Raw genomic sequence first — 21483 nt, 5'->3', positions numbered from 1 at the left:
CTGCTTTGAGCCGTTGCTCTTTGCTTGGGACTCACTTACAACGGAAGTGGACACAATCCTGAATATCCCCCTACTCGACCTTCCACCCATTAAGAAGTGGACCGAATCTGCCATCCAGTGGATGTCCCTGTGTATGGAGCGTGGATTCAGGGCAGCAAATGGTCGGACTCCCTCGGATAAGACTGGTAAGGTCACTTTTTCCGATGGTCGACGTAGTAGCAGAATCGACGATGCCTTGATTAAAGTTGAGTTTTGGAACCTATTAAGTGACATGGCGATCTTGGATCGCCCAGAGAGCGACCACAATCCCCTTACCCTGAACTTTCTACTGTGTTCAGCCCCCATAAACATACCTACAGAGATTGTTACTGCTACTGCCCTTTTAACCAACAATCAACGGAGAGTGCGTTGGGACAAGGTTGCCCTAGACAGCGTAGTACTCTCCGTGATCAGTTCTAAAGTTTCTCGAGCAGTGGCTGACCTCCAATCTCTTCTGAGCCACGAGGAAGTCGTAGCCGAGTCCACCTCTATTCACGAGAAATTATTTTCAGACCTGAAGTCCCTTTTCTCCAAGCCTTGTAAGGCCAGGAAATCTATTAGTCACAAATCTAATTCTTGGTATAACAAGGCTTGTCGTGAGTCTTATAGCAAACTGAAATTTGCCATTAAATCCAAAAATCAGGCAAATATTCGTCTTGCTAGGAAGCATTATAGTTCGGCCAAAGCTCTGGCCAAAAAAGATTGGGACAGCGATCATTGGAATGATCTTTTGGCTGCCAGTAAACAGAGGAATTTGACTCTGTTCTGGCAAATTGTAAAATGGGGAAATTCTCCGTGCTTACAGACCCCCTCTAACCATGTACTCCCTGACGTCTGGGTGTCTCATTTCGAACGCCAGTTCTCAGATCCGAATCTGAAAGAAGTGACCGCTTCTCCAATTTTCCAGGTAACGCTCCCTCCCTCGAATTTTAAATTTGACTGTAAAGAGGTTGAGCTGGCTTTATCCAGGGTTCCCAGCGGAAAGGCTCCAGGTATTGGCTGTTACCCAGCGGACCTTTTTAAATCTGACCTTGGAAATTGGGTGCCTTACATCGCACTCATGGCAACCACTATAGCTAAGGGGGCCGCCATTCCTGAATCCTGGATGGGCACTGAAATCTTGCCCATCTTTAAGAAGGGTGATCGCTCCTGCCCAGGGAACTACCGCCCGATTAGCTTAATTGACTCGGTCCAAAAAATCACAGCTAGGATGATCCTGGCTAGAATCCTGACTTGGATAGAGCAGGAGAACACCATCTCGCCCCTGCAGGCCGGGTTCAGACCCTGCACTAGTACCATCGACCAGGCGTTCAAATTCCAACTGATCGTCTGGAAAACGGTTTACCTTTGCGGCGGTACTTTGTACGCCGCTTTTGTTGACCTTCGGTCAGCTTTTGACTTAGTCAATAGGACTAAACTCTGGGCGGTTTTAGCAGAGTTAGGGTTGCCTGCTGACCTCCTACATTTAGTTATCAGGTTGCATGACAACAACTTCGCCCAAGTACGTTGGGGGAATCAAGGACAGGTCACCGATAGGTTTAAAGTTAACAGGGGTGTCAGGCAAGGATGCGTCCTGGCGCCGACACTGTTTCTGTTATTCATTAACAGTGTTGTTAAGTACTTTTTATCTACGCCTACGGACGCCCCCATGCTGGGAGGAACAAAAATTCCACTCCTCATGTTTGCCGACGACACCCTTCTTCTATCGCAGACTTTGTCCGGCTTACAGGTAGCCTTGAATGTTTTCACTAACTTCTGCTCTGACTTTGATCTGTCAGTCAATGTTTCGAAAACTAAATATATGGTTTTTAATAAAGGGAAATGCGCAACTGGTAATGTGACCATGAATAAGGACACCCTTGAACGTGCCCAAGTCATGACTTATTTAGGGGTTGTTTTCGAAAACAAACTGAATTGGAAGCCACAAATAGATGTTTTATCCCTTAAATTTGCCCAACTTTCGGGGTGTTTGGTAAAAGAACAAAAACAATCCCAGATGAAAACAATCGGTCCCGCCATCAAAATTTACAATGCCAGGATCAATTCAGCCATCCTTTATGGCGCTGAACTTTGGGGTTTTTCTGATCTTTCCCCCTTGGTCAAGGCCCAATATAAATTTTTTAGGCTTCTTACGGGTCTCCCTTGCTCTACCCCAGTGAAACCGTTATTGCTTGACCTTGGCTGTCATTCTTTTGAAGACATTGCCAGGTTTAAACCATTGGCTTTTTGGAGGAGACTATGGACGGTCCCGGAACTAGGGCCATACGCAAAGGCTTTCCTGGACGTCCGTGCCATTTTGGGCGCCGGCAATATCCAGTGGTTTAAACAAGTTAGCTCACTATTGGATTCCATGGGCCTGAGTACCCTTTGGACCGATCCAGTTTCTAACACCTTCCCCCCCAAAAAAGTTTTTAAAGGCCTTTATTGGTCAATGGTCAATCAAAAACAACTAACCTTAGCCCCAGTGGAGTCTCTGTCTGGTAGGTTTCTCGTGGAGAAAAATGTCCTTCTTTTAGAAGCCTACTGGGACACCATTACTAGACCCATCGATAGGAAGCTCTATCATCAAATGAAGGTTGGCAGCCTACCTACTAAATTATTTACAAAAAAATGGAAGGGTGTTACCTCCGATTCCTGTCGTTGGTGTATAGATTGTCCGGAAACAGTGGGTCATATATTTTACGTTTGTCTGGCATATGCCGCCCCCCGGACCAAATGGCTTAAACCCCTATGTCGCACTTTGGGTACCAGACAAGGGCTTGAGGCACTAAATATCTTAAGATTTGACACCAGTGAATGTATTGTAGTGGCAGTGGCCAAATTTTTAGGTTGGGCCTGGATTATTAGAAATAGGAGGTATTAGTTTTTAGTATTGTGTTCATCTTATGTTTTTAGCCGATCTGTGTTTTTAGACATTTATCTTATTTAATCTTGTATGAAATGTTCATTTTGTAACTGTCTTTTTACGATGAAAATGATCGATAATAAAGACTAATGAAAAGAAAAAAAAAAAAATGAAATGATCTCTTTTTGACCTTTTGACACCCCTTTCTCATTGCCCCATATATGTTCCCTCCTAGTATCCCAATTTTGGAAGTGTATCCACCCATTTTCAAGCCTTTGAATGACCATAAACATCCTTCCTCTTGTCCCTCCATTTGCATTCTCACGGTAACTGGGTGCTTTTGTCACTGTTCAGCCTCCATTGACCGGTTGGATACACATTGCTCAGTCTCCCATATCCACTTACTACTCAGTACTGCTCCTCTCAGCACATCCAGACTATAATTCTTTAGATTATGTGTACATCATCTGCCACCACATAAGATTGACCTTCCCTCTGTGGATCATATACCCAATCTGAGGAGAACAAATGACTAGGTAAGCACCCCAAGCTACCTACAGATGCTGCCAACCCATACACTGCTGCCAATTTTACATGCCATGATTCTTCTCTACACTCCATCCAACCAATTGCCACAAGGGCCCTCTCTTTGCCTCATTCATCCACTCCCCCTTATTTAGCAAATTTGAATGCTCTCAGATGTCACAGCATGTATTTATGCTGGCTGTCCACCCACTTTTCCCTCTCTTTGTGAGGAGCCCAAATGTGCTTAGATGGCCATTCTTCCAAGTGTCACTCCATGGTCGCCTTCCTTCTGTTTCTTTACCTTATTCAGCCACTTTCAGTAGCAGCACATCAATTGTCACTTTTGGGTGCCCCCTTCTGGTGGGTGAATAAAGAAGAGGGAATCTCACAAGAAATTGCCCCCATGCGACCAGTCCTTCTATACCCCTAGGGGCCCTTTTAATACCATAATCGTAGAAGGTCTGTGTGGCGCCCCCTTGTGGTTGGTAATGGAGACCATCCCATCTTATTCCCCAAGTCCCCCATACCCCTTTTGGGTTACTCCCCATGGAGGAAAGGGAGCAATATAAAACTGTGAGTAGCCCCCCAAAAACCCAACAAGCCACATTATTCTGTGAAACCTATGATTCCTTTCATAGTGCACCCCAGCACCCCTTTAAATATTGCACCCCCAAATTTGACTGCTCCCTCTCCAAAACACATTGTTGGGGTGGGGCAGTAAAAAAAATGTTGGTGTTCCCTACCATAAGTCCCACCCTATTTGCTCACCCCATCTATGTGCTGAAGGGGGTGGGGCACTGCTTGTTTATCCACAATTGGCATGACTCCTCTATGCTCCTCCTCCTCTGACCCCTACTCTCTACCCATTTTTGCTCTGTGCCCGAGACTCCGCCTACATCTATGACCCCCTTCTTCCTCACAGGTATTGTCTTTCCTCTGTGACCCCACCCCTCAACTCCCCCTATATCTATGCCCCCTTCGTGGTTTCCCTTTGCCTCTGTGACACCACCCACCCATGCTTCTAGGCTGCTTCCACACCTGCAGCCCCTCTCTTCTGCAACCCCACTCAGCTTGCCATTCTTGCTCTAACCCCTCCACACTCAACATCAGTGCCTCCTCCTCCTCACTGTATCAGGACCCCCCCTTGCTCTCCACACACACACACACACACAAACACGTCTTTTACATTCCTATCTCCACAATATTGTAGTAGTCAATGTTCCGGATATGATATTTTTGCACAACGATATTTAAAACTGAGTATTCTGGTAGCATACCATCAAATGCATCAACCGTCTAATTGGACAGTGACAGGGCGAAGATGTAATTCCCCAATGATACTGGGCAAAAGATTGGCAGACACCTCTTTCCCCAAAGGCCTCAGACATCCCTTCTATAGTGTCTACTGATCATGTGCAACAATTGGCACTACCTGAGAGACAGTGTTACATACTTGACAACAAGCTGCTATGCATTCAATTGTATTGTGGGGAATGTAAATCCCCAACCAGTTCTTATGCAGCTGTAAAGGTTGCAAAGTCCTTGCTGTGCACTTGTTAGCAGCACACACTCGTGTGTGTGCAGCAAGGTCACTTAGCTCTGCAGGAAGTGGTCTTCTGATTCTCAAAACAGCAGGAAGTGGCCATCCGATGTCTTAAAGATGCAGGTCTTTAGTTTAGTTTTCTCTCGAAAATAAATTTCGTCTTGCCCCCGACATGACTCACTTCCCCACAAATACTTCCGCCCTTTCAACTTGTTCTATATTATTACTGTCCACTGTGGCTGAGCGTATCAACACAACACCTTCATCATGAATCGAATTCTTTACAAAAATAGTGAGCATTTTCACCGTACCTGCACAGTAAGAGACCTTTAGCCCGCCTATGACAGGCGCAGGGGTAACCTGCAAGGTTGCCAGTACATAGTAAACGACGGAGGTGGCTGGTGGAAACCTTTCTCTTTCTGAAGTGGACTTTTACAGCGTGAAGTAGGAAGAAGTGTGGGTGTTTCTTGTCTTGGTGGGCGGTGATACTGATAGATTCAAGCACAAAGTGTTATCTTCGAGCCCAATTTGCCTTGTCAGCCAGGTACAGCACGGCAAAACGAATATTGTTTGCTCTACAGTGGAAAATTGAGAAGATCCAGAGAAGATTCATCGGTGAAAAATGGCAAAGCCAAGAGAATTGATGACTGACTTGACACAACAGATAGATCCAACTCAGCAAAGGATCCCACTTCCCAGCATGGCTTTACCTCTCAATCCTCGTACACTGCCAATGGCTTATGGACAGGTACCCTGGGAGGAGAGGAATTATTCCGATGCCTTTGCCGTCCGTTCCCAAATGCCAACCGCCCCTCCATTCCCTATCCGGACACGTAAGAAGAAGATGGCTTGCTCCTACATCTGCCATACTCTTACTTTTCTCCTCATTCTGTTGGCACTCTTGGGAGTTGGACTTGGGATGTATAAGATTCTCCAACTGCGGGAGAACCTAGTCACCCTCAAACAGGTAAGGTTCATTGTGTATAACCCTATAGTTAGAACTTTGAAATAGCAAATAAACCTATTTAGAGGGCTATGCTAAATTGTTGTATAAAACCTGACTGTAGTAGTAATATTGCTCCTCTTTATTACCTCCATATTTAGCAGATAAACAGGAAGAAATGTTTAGCAACAAAGTCACCAAGTACTTTTCTGCAGCCTTTTAGGTATGGCTTCCACCAGCCTGGGAGACTCAGCGGCCCATCGTCACATTCTTTAAGGCGGGCCTCATAATTGTGTGTTACACTACTGAGGGAATGTACCAAGGGTGGTATGAGAGGGTGGCAGAACAGCAGATATTATATTTATCTGAGATGGAAGGGTGGAGCATGAGGGTGTCACAATACCACTTATGAGGCATTTATGTTTGATGGGGAAGATGGTGAGTAGCGTTGAGAGTTGTACATGTGGGTATTAGCATACCAGGTAATTTATTTATTATATTCAGCCAGGAGAGGGGAGGGTAATGCCTAGGTTGGTCAGTGGATGGCAAGTCACCCGGTAATTTAGTTTTTTGTATATGGGTGCAGGAGGGTGCGGTAATGAAGGGGGCAGTGGGGGGGATGGAAGACTACTCTGCATTATTTGTTTATATTAGGGAGTGTAGGCTAATTCAGAAAGTGGTGGGGGATACGCCATGGACTGTACCGGCATTAGTCGCCATAGCTACTTGCTGTCAACTTAAAGGATACCGGCTGATGTTACTGAGACCACACATTGATTGATGAATATAAATCGATATTAGCGACTGAAAGCACCTGACCTGGTTTTACATTGTCGGTCATATCAAACGAAGGCTGTCCATGATAGAGGCAGTCAATACTTGTTGTGTTGAACTGATATAGAAGTCCACGCCCTGATGAAGTCTATGGTTATCACCATTAGACGAAACACGTGTTGGCAAGAACTGTGGCTGTTGGTTGTATCATTGAAGAACTGAAGTATGTTTTGAGATCAAAAAAGTCTTCCCAAGATACAAGTTACAGAATAAAGGCCAAGGACGAACACTTGAAAAAATACTACTGCATGGACTTATGCTTTGGAGTTTATATAATTTTCTCAGGAAATTGGACTTGTATCTAAACCATAAACCAATGGGGTTGTTTAAATATTCAACAAGACCCTCAAAGGCATGATCAAGGGCCTACCTGAGGCCCTGAGGCATAAGTGGGACGTTCTCTTGCCATGCATTCTCTTTGCTTACAGCGAGGTACCACAGAAGCGAGGTTGGATTTAGCCCCTTTTAGCTTCTGTTTGGTCATCCTGTATGCTGACCTCACAGTCTGGTAAAGGAAGGGTGGGAGCAAGCTTCCTGGACACCTCCCAAGGATGAAGTTAGATGCATGCTAGCCTTTAAGAGCCAGATGGCCAAGTTGTGGAAGCAAGTTTCTGACAATTTTGAGGCTGACCGGGAGGGGATGAAACAGTGGTATGACCAAACGGCTACCCTTGTGAAATTACAGACTGGGCAGAAAGTGTGGTTGATAGAACCCATGGAGCTCAGGGCCATCCAAGACCATTGGACTGTGCCCTATGAGATAGTTGAGAGGAAGGGGGGGTCACCTGTCTGGTGGACCTCAAGACCCCAGGCACCACAAAGGGTGCTCCAAATCAACCGTCTTAAACCACACTTTGAGAGGTCTGAAGTCACCATGTTGCTGGTGACAGATGGAGGGGAGGAAGAGGAGAATTTAACCTCTACCTGATCTTTTAGCCTCTGAAGAGAAGGATGGGTCATTGGAAGGTGTGAACCTCTCCCCTACCCTGACTTCAGAACAGCAGAGGAACTGTCACATGTTGCTGGGACAGTACTCCTCTCTTTTTCCCCTCACTCCTGGGACTACCCGGCTGTGTACCCAGATGTTGGCACAGGAGACAACATCCCTGTAAGGAATAAAACTGACAGGCTGACAAAGTGAGGATCAGTATTAAAGATGAGATTTCTATGATGCTGGGGGTGATTGAACCGTCCAGCAGCCCCTGGTCCAGCCCAGTTGTGCTGGTACCAAAGGCTGCCCCAGTGGGCACTACACCAGAACTCAGGTTCTGTGTACATTACAGGGGGCTCAATTCAGTCACCAAGGCTTATACTCATCCTGTTACACGGATTCTGTTGGAAAAGCAAAACTGTGCATAAGAGTGACAGGACGTCAGAATGTAGGGACTGAGTATCTGCATAACCTTAATACCTGTCAGCCCAATCCTGACTAGCTCTCAGTTTCTCACCTGATCTTCTAACCTTCACAGAGTAACAGGTGATCTCAACAACCTCAAACATGACCCTGTAGTCCCCAAGGAAACTGTGGCAACAGATCCTCCCCTTTTGTTACACACTTACTTACTCATGCATGCCCATAGTAACATAAGAAAGACATGAAAAAAAGTTTACAATCCCTTTATTTAAGCTATTGTAGTCTAATATGAAGCAAATGTTCTGCAATCATTAGGCAGATGCAACAAAACAATGTAATTAGTATTACAAATAGGGTGTGAAGAATGAACATCCCAACCATGGCAAATTGTATATTTGTCTAGGTCTACCCTTACTGTGGGATCACAGGAATATATACAAGATCTCTGGGATTGGTCTCAGACCCAATACCTGAAGTTTTTAGTTAGGTGGTCTGCATCATGAGTGTAAACTTAGTTTAAGCAAGGCTGCATGTCAGGTACTGCTGTCGTTCCAGAACAATCCTCTCTTTTGGAATTCTCTTCTCTGCCAAAGGGACAGGGCACAGTTCATATGATAAAACTATTGTGTTAGAAGATGCAGCTGTGTGACGGTGAGTGAAAGTGGGCCAGAAGGGGAATCACTACAATCCCATTCTCCGGGCTGATGAGCTGATTGACAGATTAGAGGCTGCCCAGTTCCTGAGTACTTTTGACCTTACTTCTGGATATACCAATTCAAAGTGATGCCCTTCGGATTAAAGAATTCCCCTGCCACCTTCCAGAACTATGTTTTAACTGGTATGGGGGCCTTCAGTGCTGCTTGCTTGGATGACATAGCTGTCTTCATTAGCAGCTGGAAGGACCATCTTTTAGCAAAGTGTAGGAAGTGCTTCAGGCCCTACAACAAACAGGCTTGATTATCAAGGCCAGTAAGTGCCAGATAGGGCAGGGGTCTGTGGTGTACTTAGGACACCTAGTGGGCAGGGGTAAGGTGCAGCCCCTCCAGGCCAAAAAGAGACTATCATGGCCTGGGAGGCCCCCAAAACCAAAACTACGGTTATTGCTTTCTTAGGCCTGACAGGGTACTACAGGAGGTTTGTCAAGGAATATGGCACCATTGTTGCCCCCTTGGCAGAGCTGACTTCAAAGAAGCAGTCCAGAAATGTGATTTGGACAGAGGCATGTCAAAAAGCATTTGACTACCAAAAGCAGACCATGTGCAAGGTCCCTGACTTTCCAGTGAATCCATTGTTCAAACAGATGCCAATGAACATGGCATAGGGCCAGTGTTATCACAGCTAAATGACGAGGGCCTAGACCAGCCTGTAGCTTTCTTCTATAGGAGGTTACTTCCCAAGGAACAGAGGCGGAGTGCTATCTGGGCACTGAAGAAGTTGAGACCATACCTGTTTGGGACTCACTTCCTGATTCAGACAGACCACAGGTCCGTCGGATGGCTAATGCAAATGAAGGATGAGAATCCAAAATTGTTGAGGTGGTCCATCTCCCCACAGAGAATAAACTTTAAGGTAGAACACAGACCTGAAGTAGACCACACTAATGCTGATGGTCTTTCCAGGTTCTTTTACCTTAGTAATGTGAACGCCCAAGAGGTTGGGCAGCTCTCCCCACTTTCAGCTGAGGGGGGTCAAATGTTAGACATGACAGCCCTCGGATAGTCTTCCCCAAACCTTTTGCCTGTTTGCCTCACTTTTTTGTTGATTTATTTTTGTTGGACTTGGGACTCTGAGCCATTTACCACTGTCAACAAGTGCTAAAGTGCATGAACTTCTCTCCTAAAATATGGTTTAATTGATTATCTACAATTAGTATATTTAATTTATCTATGAGTCCCTTGTAGGGTGCACTACATGTGCCTATGGCCTGTACCTTAAATGATTCTAGTTGGCCTGCAGCACTGATTGTGCTACTCACACAAGTAGCACTTTAAACAGGTCCCAGTCCTTCTAATGCAGAGCCTGTGTGTGCTACTTACTGCCATGTCAACTTGGCATTTAAAAGCCTTTGCCGATCCTTAAACTCCCCTTTTATTACATATAAGTCACGTCTAAGGTAGACCCTAGGTAGCCTATAGGGGAGGGTGCTGTGTAATTAAAAGGTAGCACATACACTGTTAAGTTTTGCATGTCCTGGTAGTGAAAAACGCCCAAATTTATTTTTCACTACTGTGAAGCCTACCTTTCCAATAGGATAACACGGGATATTCCTTATTACACTTATAAGACGTAATTCCTGATTAAGAATGAGTAGCTCTGTCATGTTTCATATCATTGGAAGGAGAATGATAAATCCTCTTTGCTAGTAAAGTTGAATTTATCATCACTATTTTAGAAATGCCACTTTTAGCTCTGTCTGCCTGCAGCCTGTCTCCAATACACAGCTGGGCTTTGTACATTCCTTCTAGAGAGCCAGAAACAAAGGAAAGGTAGGTGTGACTGAAAGGCCATCCACATCCTGATGGGTCATCCTGGGCAGGATGGGAGGGAGGAGTTGTCACTTACACCTGAATAGGCAGTGTCCTGTCCCCACACAAAGGGCTGCATACCCCCCTGTAGTCAGTCTGGATACAGAGCTGGGAGGGAGTAACTCTGTGCACTTCAAAGCACCTCTTTGAAGTCACTTCCACTTCAAAGGCATAACTGGGTATACGTACTGGGTCTCTGACCCCACCAAATCGTACACTACTGGACCTTCAAAGAAACCCTACCAAAGGAAGGACTGCTGTGTTCCTTACAGGGACTGCCACTCTGCTGGACAGCTGCTCTAAAAGAACTGATTTTCTACTGTGCTGTCCTGCTGCCTGCTACCCTCTGCCCTGCTGAGGAAGAACTGGACTATTGCTTGAACTTAGAGTGGTCTCCAAGGTCATACTGGCTTGCTTACTGTCTTAAGACTCAGGAATATCAAAGTCTTACTCCCTGCTATTGTGCCTGGTCAATTGGAAGTAGATCCAGGTGCTTTCTCCATTGGAACCAATGCATCCTATGCTGCGTGAGCAGAATTGACGCATCGCCACTGTTGTGGGAACAGAACCGGTGCATCGAACTTGGAACCGACACATTGGAACCACTGCATCACTGCCACAGTAGAGAGACGATCAACTCATCCCCTCAACTGCGTGGAGAAGCCTGGCACATCAGCTGTTGAAGTCAATGCTTCGTCTTCAGAACTGGTGTACCCAATTTCTGACAATTTTCTATTGCTAACCATGCTCTGACAGAGGCATATTTCAACATAGTTCCTTTTGGTGGTTGTTGGGGCGCAGATGGCCGCTGCATGAAGTACAGTTGTGTTCCCCTACCCTGAGTGCCTGACTGCAAATAGCTGGTATCCTTGTTTTTGATTTTGGCACTAACCTCACACTGATCTAGTGTGTGTGAAGACCCAGGCGTGACCTTGACATTAGTGAGGTCCTGGACTTATCCTGTAACCTAGAGGGTGTACCAAGCATTCCCTCCTTGTACAGACAGTGGACTGTTGTCCCTGTCATAGGTTTAGTACATAGAGCGGTGATGGCAGTTTGCTGTGTATTGTGAATTCATAGTTGTGACCAGGGACTTTATCATGATGGACTTTTCTGGTGCAATGCAGAGCTGAGTGCCTGATTTAGCCCTGCAGTGGGTAACCTAACCTGATATTTCTCTGAATTAGTGCTGTCTTTTCAGACACCACAACTCCGAAACATAGAGAGGCAAACCTTGCTCACTGTTTCTGAGCTGTGCTATCTGAAAATAAAGCACTAACTCAGAGAAATAACAAGTTTAAAAAAACAAAACACTTTCTGTCCTGTAGGCACATACAACAAATTCTCAGCTCTGTGCTAGAAAAAAGCATTATGATATAGCCAAGGCCTTTTTATCTGTGTCACTGGAGTGGAGGTCTTTTCATCCATTTTTGTAAAATTATGTCGTATTTAATAACCCAGAACTTGGGGCGAACATTTCAAGTGTATGCTGTAAGTGTTTGTGTATGGTGCATCAATGGTGTGTATGAATAAACCAGAGTAGTGGAGGTATATAGGATCAATTTTAGATATGTTGAATCTGGCCATGTGTACAAGACCATGTGTACAATATGGTGGTGAGGTTGTTCTCCCAAACAGTGGAAGTATATTGCTGACATACCTGAAACTGGAGGAAGGAGATTTGAACACTTTGAAGTTGATAAGTTGAGACAAGCATCCTGGAGAAATTTGATTAGGCCTTTGGCTGAGAGGAGCTGCTCATTAGTCTTCCTGAAGCACTGCCATTTGGTAGGTGGTAGAGGTGAAAGGTGGGACTGCACTCTCTGTTGTTAAAGGTGAAAGGAACCCCTTCGGTGAGACCAGTCTTTTGTCTCCCTCTGGATCACTGTTCAATGCTGCTGATGACAGCCAGGTGCAAACAGCTCACACCTCTCTGTGCCTATATTGTGGGTGCTTTAGGCTGGTGACTGTGACGAGCATCCCTTTACACAAAGGTTGTATCTTGAGAGCAGCCTGAAAAGGATGCTTGAAAGGAGAACCAACCCAATTTGGTTCTGAAAGTGCAAACAGTGTATCTGCATCTCCCATCTGCTATGAATATATAAAAGGCGGACTCACTAACCCACTTGTTGCTCCAGTTCTAAATTGTCTCTGACCAAGGAAGTGAGTGCTCCACAGAGTAATCAGAGGTCTGCTGGGCAACCAGAGCTGGTATTTGCCTGACAGACAGTTTCCCAGTGGTGAAGAGACATCAGCTGAGTCCACCTTTTGCTGCAAGAACTGGTTATCTATCCTGAATCATGCAGAAGTCAGTCTTCCCGCTTAAAGAGGGCAGTAGAGTGCCAACCCTGCAGGAGGAGCGAAGTGAAGCATGACACATGTGAGGTGGGTCGGCGAAAGTGGAGGATTGTAGAGAATGATCTGTGTGCCCTGGAGTAAGCGGGTCCCAGCCTGACTCAAGTGCTGGTAGGAATCATGAAGTAGCAGTATGACCTGAGCTGCTGCATCTAAATTGGGAAACCACTTGTGGCCTTAAACCACTGCATCCAGTTGCAGTGTGAACCAGAGCTGCGGTGTGACTTCAGGCTGTGGTTCCCCTCCAAACACAGATGCCTGTGTGAGGCCTCACCATTTGCTTGAGCCCAACCATGCTTGTCTCACCTATCTGACCTGAACAATATGAGTGGGGCTGTATAGAGCACTTACTGGAATAGCCGTAAGAAGATCCGGCACTCCCCTGAGCCTCCACCTCCAACTGCAACTGCATTGCCTAGACATGATGACTAAGGGGGCAGAGAGGAACTTCAGTCTTTCACTCAGCCTATAAGCAGGTGAGCAAATGAACACAGGAGGAGCTGCTTAACCACCCACAATGGGTGAACTGAGAAAAAAAGAACACTGTACACTAACACAAGATAACAAGGGTAATCTTCACCTCACCCTGATCATGCTAGAACCAGACCTGAGGAGGGAACCATCTGGATCATAAGGAGGGGACTAGGGTCAATAGTAGGAAGAAGCACCGATTTACACTAACATCAGGCCACCATATTGTATCAAGTACATTTTCCTCTGATAATCATTTAGTTTTAGGCAACATTATAGACTCTTTTAAGCAGCGCTCACGCTTGCTTCCTGCTATTAATTATTTTAATTTTTAACTGCACGATCGCGCCGGGCTTTTACTGGACTAGCGCTGCTTTCTTACCTGCTGCATTTCTGGGCTGATATTTCTCCCTAGGTCCTGACACTGCACGATAATTGTTTGTCACCCCGCATTTTGCGGGAATTAGGGACTTCCAGGCCATACATCCTCCGCGTCGCGGCGATTCAAGGCCGCCATCTTGGGTGGGGGGAGATCAGGGCCTGACACTTTGGGGCGCCATCTTTGGTGTGGCCCTAGTGGTCTACACAGACTCCCGCGCTTACGGCCATTTAAGATGCGTGGGGTACAAGCGCGCAGCGATGGCGCGCAGCGGGAGCGCGCCGGAGGTGCGCCAGAGGTAAGCCCGTTTGCGCCCGTACGTGCACGGGACGCGACGGGTGCAGGAAAGGCTGCCTCTTCATCGCAGGGTGAGTTTATCTATTCTCGAGATGAGCTCCTAAGCCTGAATCCCAGTGCCACTATTCAGCCTTTGGCTGAGCTACATAGCACCAGTAGTTTCCCAGAAACATTGTCTTGTGGTCTACTAAATGTAAGATCGCTTAGTAAACATCATGAGGAAATCGTGCTCCTCATAGAGTCCGAGAAGATCGATATACTCTTCATGACAGAGACCTGGACTAGAATAGACAGTATGGGGGATCCGGGCCTAGCCTGCCCTCCAGGCTATAAAATCAAAGATAAACCCCGGGTGGGAGCCAGGGGAGGTGGAGTCGGCCTGATTTTTAGGGAGACCTTACATCTTTCCCAGTTTGACATCAAGGCCATTCCAGGCTACGAACTATTGGGCTTTTCCCTAAATAGTCAGGGAGGTGTTCTATACACAGGGTTGCTGTGTTATAGACCCCCTGGCCAGTTCTTTATCAGAGGTATCAGTGCTAATTGACCTGATTTATGATTTATCTAACTCCCACACTAGACTCTTGGTATTGGGAGATTTCAACCTATGGCCAGAAGGTCCAACGGATTCCGCTTTTAAAGATCTGGAGCAGGCCTGTAGTAACATACAATTGCAACAGCTAGTATCCTTGCCGACCCATTCAAAAGGTCATATTTTGGATCTGATTTTTGCAGATATAGGGAAAGTAGCTATACAGAACACTCAACCTCAATGTTGGACAGACCATGCGTTGGTTCACTTCACCCTTTCACTCCCCGCAGCCTTTACGAAGAAAGGTAGCCTAGGTGCTACTAGGGTGAGTAGACAATGGTCCAAGCTTTTGAAGCAGTCCACCCTGCCTGCCTTGCTTCCGATGGGTTTTTCTTTGGGAGATAGTGTGGATGCGAGTTACGAAACCCTTAGCCAGCGAATTGTGGCTTCACTTGACTCATTAGCTCCACTGCGAAAAACTAGAGATAGGTCCACTTATGCTATGCCGTGGTTTTCAGAGGAACTGCTTCAATCCAAACTCCAGTGCAAGAGGGCGGATCGTGCCTGGAGAAAACACTACCGGGAATCAGATAGAGCCTGTTTTAGGCAAACTTTGGCAACTTATAAAGCACAGATTAGATGTGCTAAAGCTAAATTCCTAGAGGATTCTCTATTGTCGGCGGCGAACAAATCTCAGGCGCTGTTTAAAATTGTTAAAGACCTATCGCGTCCTGCCTGTATTGCAAACGATGTCCCTGTATCTCAATCTTTGTGCGACTTGTTGGCATAGGCCTTCGAGGAGAAGATTGCCACCATTTTGAGCAACCTTGCTATTTCGTCAAGCTCAGGCACCCAGTCTTTGCCCACTCCTACCTTGACTGTCATGGAGGGAGATGTTGGTTTAGCATGCCTGAATAGTTTCCCGGTTCCATCTTTCGAGGAATTTAGTGCACTGGCTAATAGCGTCTCCTTGGGCTCGCCCCTTGATCCACTTCCTCACAAATTCTGGAAGCTATTTCGGGAAGAACTCTTTCCGCCATTATTTTCGACCTGCTGTCAATCCCTCAGGTCTGCACGAGTACCGGATTGCTGGAAGTTGGCAGTGGTGTCTCCACTTCTTAAGAAGGAAACTTTGGATCCTTCTTGCCCTGCCAATTACAGGCCCATTTCCCTTCTCCCTTTTCCAATCAAAATCTTGGAGAAATGGGCTACAAAACATCTTTCCAGCTATCTGGAGACCAATGCATGCCTGGATGTGGCCCAATTTGGTTTTAGACCAGCCCATGGGACAGAGTCAGCACTGGTGACTGTGCTAGATGACCTCAGGATGCGTGCCGACCAAGGACGGGCAGCCTTTTTAGTGCTGCTCGACATGTCGGCCACGTTCGACACGGTCAGCCACACGATCTTGATCAGGAGGTTGGAGGAAGTGGGGGTGACTGGCTTGGCCCTTGATTGGCTGGTGTCTTATCTGGATAACAGACACCAGGTAGTGGCCCTGCCACCGTTCAAATCCACCATCAGAAGGGTTGGGCAGGGCGTGCCTCAGGGGTCAGCCATCAGTCCTATCCTTTTCAATCTTTACCTCCGCCCCCTGATCAAGCTGATAAAATCTTTTGGCATTGCAGTCACCAACTATGCGGACGACACCCAACTTATCTTCTCGTTTGAGGGTAAGGAGGCGGTGTCGCAAGAGGTCTTCCAAAACTGAGGTTTTACATTGTTCAATAGACCGTACCCCCAGGCCTCTTCCGTCGGACTTTTGGCCCCCTTCCTTCCAGGGCACTAGTGCACCGGCAGACTGTGTGCGGAATTTGGGAGTATTTTTCGGCTCCAATCTTCAATTGGATGTATCTGTTAACAAAACAGTGGCAACGTGCATGGCTTTGCTTCGCACGCTGAGGAAGATCCTACCACTGCTCCCAGCACAGGCTAGACCAGAGGTAGTGCGGAGTACCATCTTAAGTAGACTTGACTACTGTAACGCACTACTTCTGGGAGCCCCGGTGACTCTGGTGGGAAAATTGCAGCGCGTGCAGAATTTTGCTGCTAAATTGGCCCTGTCACGCCGGCGTGCTGATTCCTCTACCATTGCGCTCAGGGACCTCCACTGGCTGCCAGTCCCTCAGCGGATCGAATTTAAAGCCCTCTGCATAGTTTTTAGGGCCCTTCATGAACAAGGTCCCATCCCTTTGCAGAACATGTTCTCATGGTACACTCCGTCTAGATCTCTCCGCTCTGCCACAGCCTGCTTGGTGGTAGTCCCTAAAATCCTGAGGACTCGGTTGGGAGGCCAGTCTTTCAGGTTCTCAGCAGCAACTTTGTGGAACACTTTACCGCTGGCTTTGAGGAGTGTGGGAGATCTTCCTTCTTTTAAGAAAGCTTTGAAAACACATCTCTTCCCAAGAGTGGCGTAAATCATACAGTGGTTGATAACATCGTGCAGGTTCCATCAAAAGTCTAAGCGCCAGGATGCCCGTTAGGTGACAGTTAATGCGCTATACAAGTAAACCTATACATACATACATATAGTACTTTTCTTCTTGAAAGTAAATCAAGCAGCTGTGTTGGACAATGATTTATTATACTAATGTGTATTTGTTGAATACTGAGCTAACCCCTCCATGCTACTTCCCTGAAAAGCATCAGACTGTCATTGCTACCACTGAGAATCAAGTGCTAAAGATGTTCTTGACCCAATTTGTAGAGCTATGGCAGAGCGTGTCCTCGGATATTAGAAGCAAACAACCTCAGCCCCACTGATTTAGGTCCAATAGCCAGTATTTTCCCTTGACCCCCAAAAGGGGTCTGACAGTGGTAAAAACAATAGATTTTTTTTAAAGGGATGCATTTAATTATCTCTCTTTTTTAACAAACAATGCCAAATATATAATATTTTCTACTTCAAACCACTTAAATCTCCAGTTGGGCTCCAGCATGGTTCTTCCTTAATATAGCATTAAAGCCCACTGCCAAGGTTATACATTCTTTAAAGCCCCTCTCCCTGCAGCTGAGGCCTATAAGCAGGAAGGGGGCCTTTCACGACCAGTATAGCCCAAGACTAAAGTGTTCCAATTATTTTAGAACATTCCACAAACTTAGGGTAAGATGTTCTAAATTAAACAAGGAGCAAATGAAAAACATACTTTGGAATATTAGAGCAGAATGCAGGTGCCAGCCATACATATCTCAGTGCCTATGGAATGTCTTAGTTGAGGATCACAGCATTCCAGTCTTCTAAATGCATTAAAATCTTAAAGCCTGTTATCAATATTAGTTAATGTCTCTCTTTCTCCTTGCAGTCTACAAGCAATGGGCATCTCATTCCAGCCTTGGAAAAGCAGCTTGGTGAGTTGGGTTCCTCATCTGTTAGTTCAGTTTGATGCTCTGCCTGCTTTATCCCTCTCCATTTCTTGGGAGCCCTACTCTAGAATAATTCTCAATCTCATCTCAATTCTGTCACTCTCTTTTGAACCATTTTGTGTAGCCCTTTCCATCATCACTGTCTTTATTTCCTGTCTCCCCTCATTGTCTTCTTTATAACTTCTCCAACCACCTATTCTGCCTACCTTTCTACTTCTTTCCCTCCACTGCACCTCAGCTGTACACCTATTGTAACTAGATGTGGACGGAACTCATGGAGCTTCACTTCGTGGAATTCTGTGGAGTTACATAAAAACTCGGCGAGATTCCGGGGAGTTCCGTGAGCGTATGGAATTCGGCAGTTGAGCTGCTCGCACTGACTTTTAGCACCAGATTATTCCATGCTACAAAATCAGTGTGAACAGCACCACGCACTGTGGCAGAGGGTGCTGCGTTCCTCTGCCGCACAAATAGATTTTCTACTCGAGCTGCAGCTTTCTCAATGCGAACAGTCGGTACCTTCCACGACCGCCCACGTTGAGAAATCTCGGCAGAAGGTGTTCTGGCATCCAAAAATCGCACTGGGGGAAGGAGATTTTTGCTTGCGCCTGCCAAATTAATGTTGGCGAGCTGCATGCAAGACAAATCTCTGCCATGCGGTGGTTGGTGCACTTTTGCTGGAACTCTGCGTTCCAAGCAGAACGTAGACTGGAATTTTTCACCCACCCCTATTTGTAACTTCATAAAAGTATTTGTATTTCCTGCCCCTGCCCATTCAAGGGGTCTACATGATGTGAGGAGACAATAATTAACAAAACATGTAGAATTATAGATGGGTAACAGTGAATAAGGGGGACCTTTTTCAACAAGGGGTTCTGAGAGACTTTAAATAGACAACAGTAGTGAATCTTGAGTCGTCTGTGATGTCACTTAGATCTGTAAGGTGAACAACATCCCCTTTCTTAATGTGTTACCCATGTATAATTGTATGCTATGTATGGCCCACAAAACCATTTGCTGCTGTTTCAAACTGCTAGGGGGGGGCAGAGGAGTAATGTGGAGCCATAAATATTGTGGTTTTCCCCTCTGTCCCAAACGAGAAAATAATTGTCCTCAAGTCAGAACGAGATTGCCTCGCATACACCAGGGGAAGTATAGGTAGGAAGGGCACCTAGCATCAGCTCATATTATTACTTTCCAGTCTGTGGAATTTTGAGCAATTTCCCATCTATGTTCCTCCAAATGCTATCTCACGCTTCCTCTGGGTTACAATCCAACCCATGCCTCAGCCCAATGCTGTTCGGCATAAGATCTGTTTACCTGTGCAACGTTAGTCCCATTTCATCGCAAAGAGCTCCTGCCTTGGTGATGATAATATGTTTGTGTCTGGAAGTCTGTCAAACGTTGTGCAGATTGCGCTGGCTTGTGTGCATATTTGTCATAAATGACTACATCCGGAATAGTGTCCTGAAAATGCGCAAGGCCTGGTGTAAATAAAGGCTGCCCTTCCCGCGTGACAGCCCTGGTAGGGAAAACATTTTCAAGGTCATATTTCACATTAGTTTCACACACGTAAGGCTCCATTCATCAGAAGAGATCAAGCTAATGTGATCGTAGCACATCTGACTTACCTCTTTAGGTGGAGAACCATTGTAGAACGGAGGGGTATATTTCTTATTATTTCATGCAATGCATTGTGTGAAAGAGAGAGAACAGAAATGCGTCATATTTACAAAGATTTAGAGCATTTCTGGTCTCTCATTGCACTGGCGCACTGTGTGCTGCCTAGCGCCAAGGCAGCAACTCTTGCACCACTGTGCAAGGGTGCCTGCACTACGGGCCAGATTGCTTTTGTGCAGGAAGGAGTACCTTCCTGCCCAGCAACAATCCAAAGAGGCGTTTATCTCTTTCTATCCGTGATGCAGAATGCATCACACATAGAAGAAATAATGAGGAGAAAAAAAAGATTTTTCTCCTTGCTATGTCATCCTCTGGGAGGTGTACTGTTTTGGCACAATTCCAGGTATAAACACATATGTAGATCTGGAATTGCCTCAAATCCATGGTTGGATGCACAGGAACACCCAGGCTCCACCCATGGAATACCTACCAGCTCAAAATGTACCGTAATGGCGCACATCCGCTATGTTGTGTTACAGTTCTTTACAAAGCCACGCAAGGCGACGCAAATAGCTCCTTGCATGACTTTGTAAATCTCACTGAAGCCTTTTGACTTTTCCTTGCATCTCCTTGCATGAGGGAAGGGCAACACAAAGGCTCAGCAATTCCAGACCCAGCCCTACTTGCTCAAGGATTTGTGGGTTGAGTGCGAGTGCATACTTCTAGTCAGAATGTGTCATAAAAGGCACTGGTCATAACTCCCACAATACTTCTGTCCCCCTTCTTGCAAAGGCATTAGGATATAATGCATTTGTAATGGGACGGACATCTTTTCGTCACACTTGTGATAGAGCACAAAACTCTAAATCAGGTTCTTAGTGCTAAAATGATTAGCTTTTGCGGGGACAGACAGGCCTCACAGAGACTCCACTGACCCTGGAGTGTTATTTTTCCATAAGTGAGATCCCTATTGGGTCACATGCTTTCCAAGGCAGGTCTTTCATCAATAAACCTTAATGCTGAGGTATTCGTCCCCATAACAATGAATAATAATATCCCTTCCTGTTATCTGCAGCGAGCTGTCTGTCTGCCGTGAAAAAAGGGCTTTAGCCGAAAAAACACTTGAAAGAACTAACCCTGAGTGAAGTCTAACATTAATTTAAAAGAAAAAGATAGAAAGGATTTAGTAGTACGGCCATGGGATCCATTTCCAAAAGTTTCTATGCCCTTAAGTGTAAGTTAGGTGATTTTACAGCAGCATGTACATCAGAACAAAATGATTTTCCTATATGTGGATTAAAACAGGAGTTTTGGCGTTGTAAATGGTTTGCTAACACTTAAAATGTCTCCCATTGGCAGAATTGTTATTGAGACTAAGAGCATGAGTTTGTTAGTGGGCGGAGTAATCTCTGTTTGCCTGGCAGAGGACTTTACATCCGCCAGGTCAAGACTACTCCAGCCGCCAAATTTATAAATGACCACCAAGCTGGCAGTCTTTTATGAAGCATTGCCAGGAACCGCAGTGATAGAGGATCCTGTCAATTCCTTTTCCTGTTTGGTTTAGGGTTCTGTCACCGGGATGGAGCTCTGCACTAAAGAGTTTTTTTTATTTTCAAAAAGGAAATTCTGTTGTTACGGAGTATCCTTAACGCCAAGAATTAAGTGGGGTCCTAAATCCACTAACAGGTGTGAATCCTAAAAATTGACCACAGAATATCTTGGGACACAAATATCGTAGACAGAATGACGAGGGACAAAATATTGAAAGGTAAGTATACATTTTCCTTACCTAACTCCATATCTGGATTAATGATATATATATATTCACTGAAAAAACCATAGGTTTCAGGCACGTTAT

The 21483-nt window shown here is 45.7% G+C and overlaps 1 protein-coding gene across 1 annotated transcript in view; it reads left to right on the top strand.

Moving 5' to 3' along the window:
* Positions 1–5182: 5182 nt before the first annotated feature.
* The window catches only part of LOC146833776 (tumor necrosis factor ligand superfamily member 6-like), a 65655-nt gene continuing 49354 nt past the window's right edge, over positions 5183–21483 (top strand). Inside the window, exons 1-2 of the mRNA XM_085600088.1 lie at positions 5183–5919; positions 17945–17990. Coding sequence (XP_085456214.1) covers positions 5575–5919; positions 17945–17990 — 391 coding nt within the window. The 5' untranslated portion in view covers positions 5183–5574. The remainder of the gene's footprint in view (positions 5920–17944; positions 17991–21483) is intronic.

Source organism: Triturus cristatus, chromosome 4_2 (genome assembly GCF_964204655.1).
Source record: "Triturus cristatus chromosome 4_2, aTriCri1.1, whole genome shotgun sequence".
NCBI classification, from domain to species: Eukaryota; Metazoa; Chordata; class Amphibia; order Caudata; family Salamandridae; genus Triturus; species Triturus cristatus.
The sequence above is the reverse complement of the archived record's forward strand: the minus strand, read 5'-3'. Positions and strand labels throughout refer to the sequence as shown.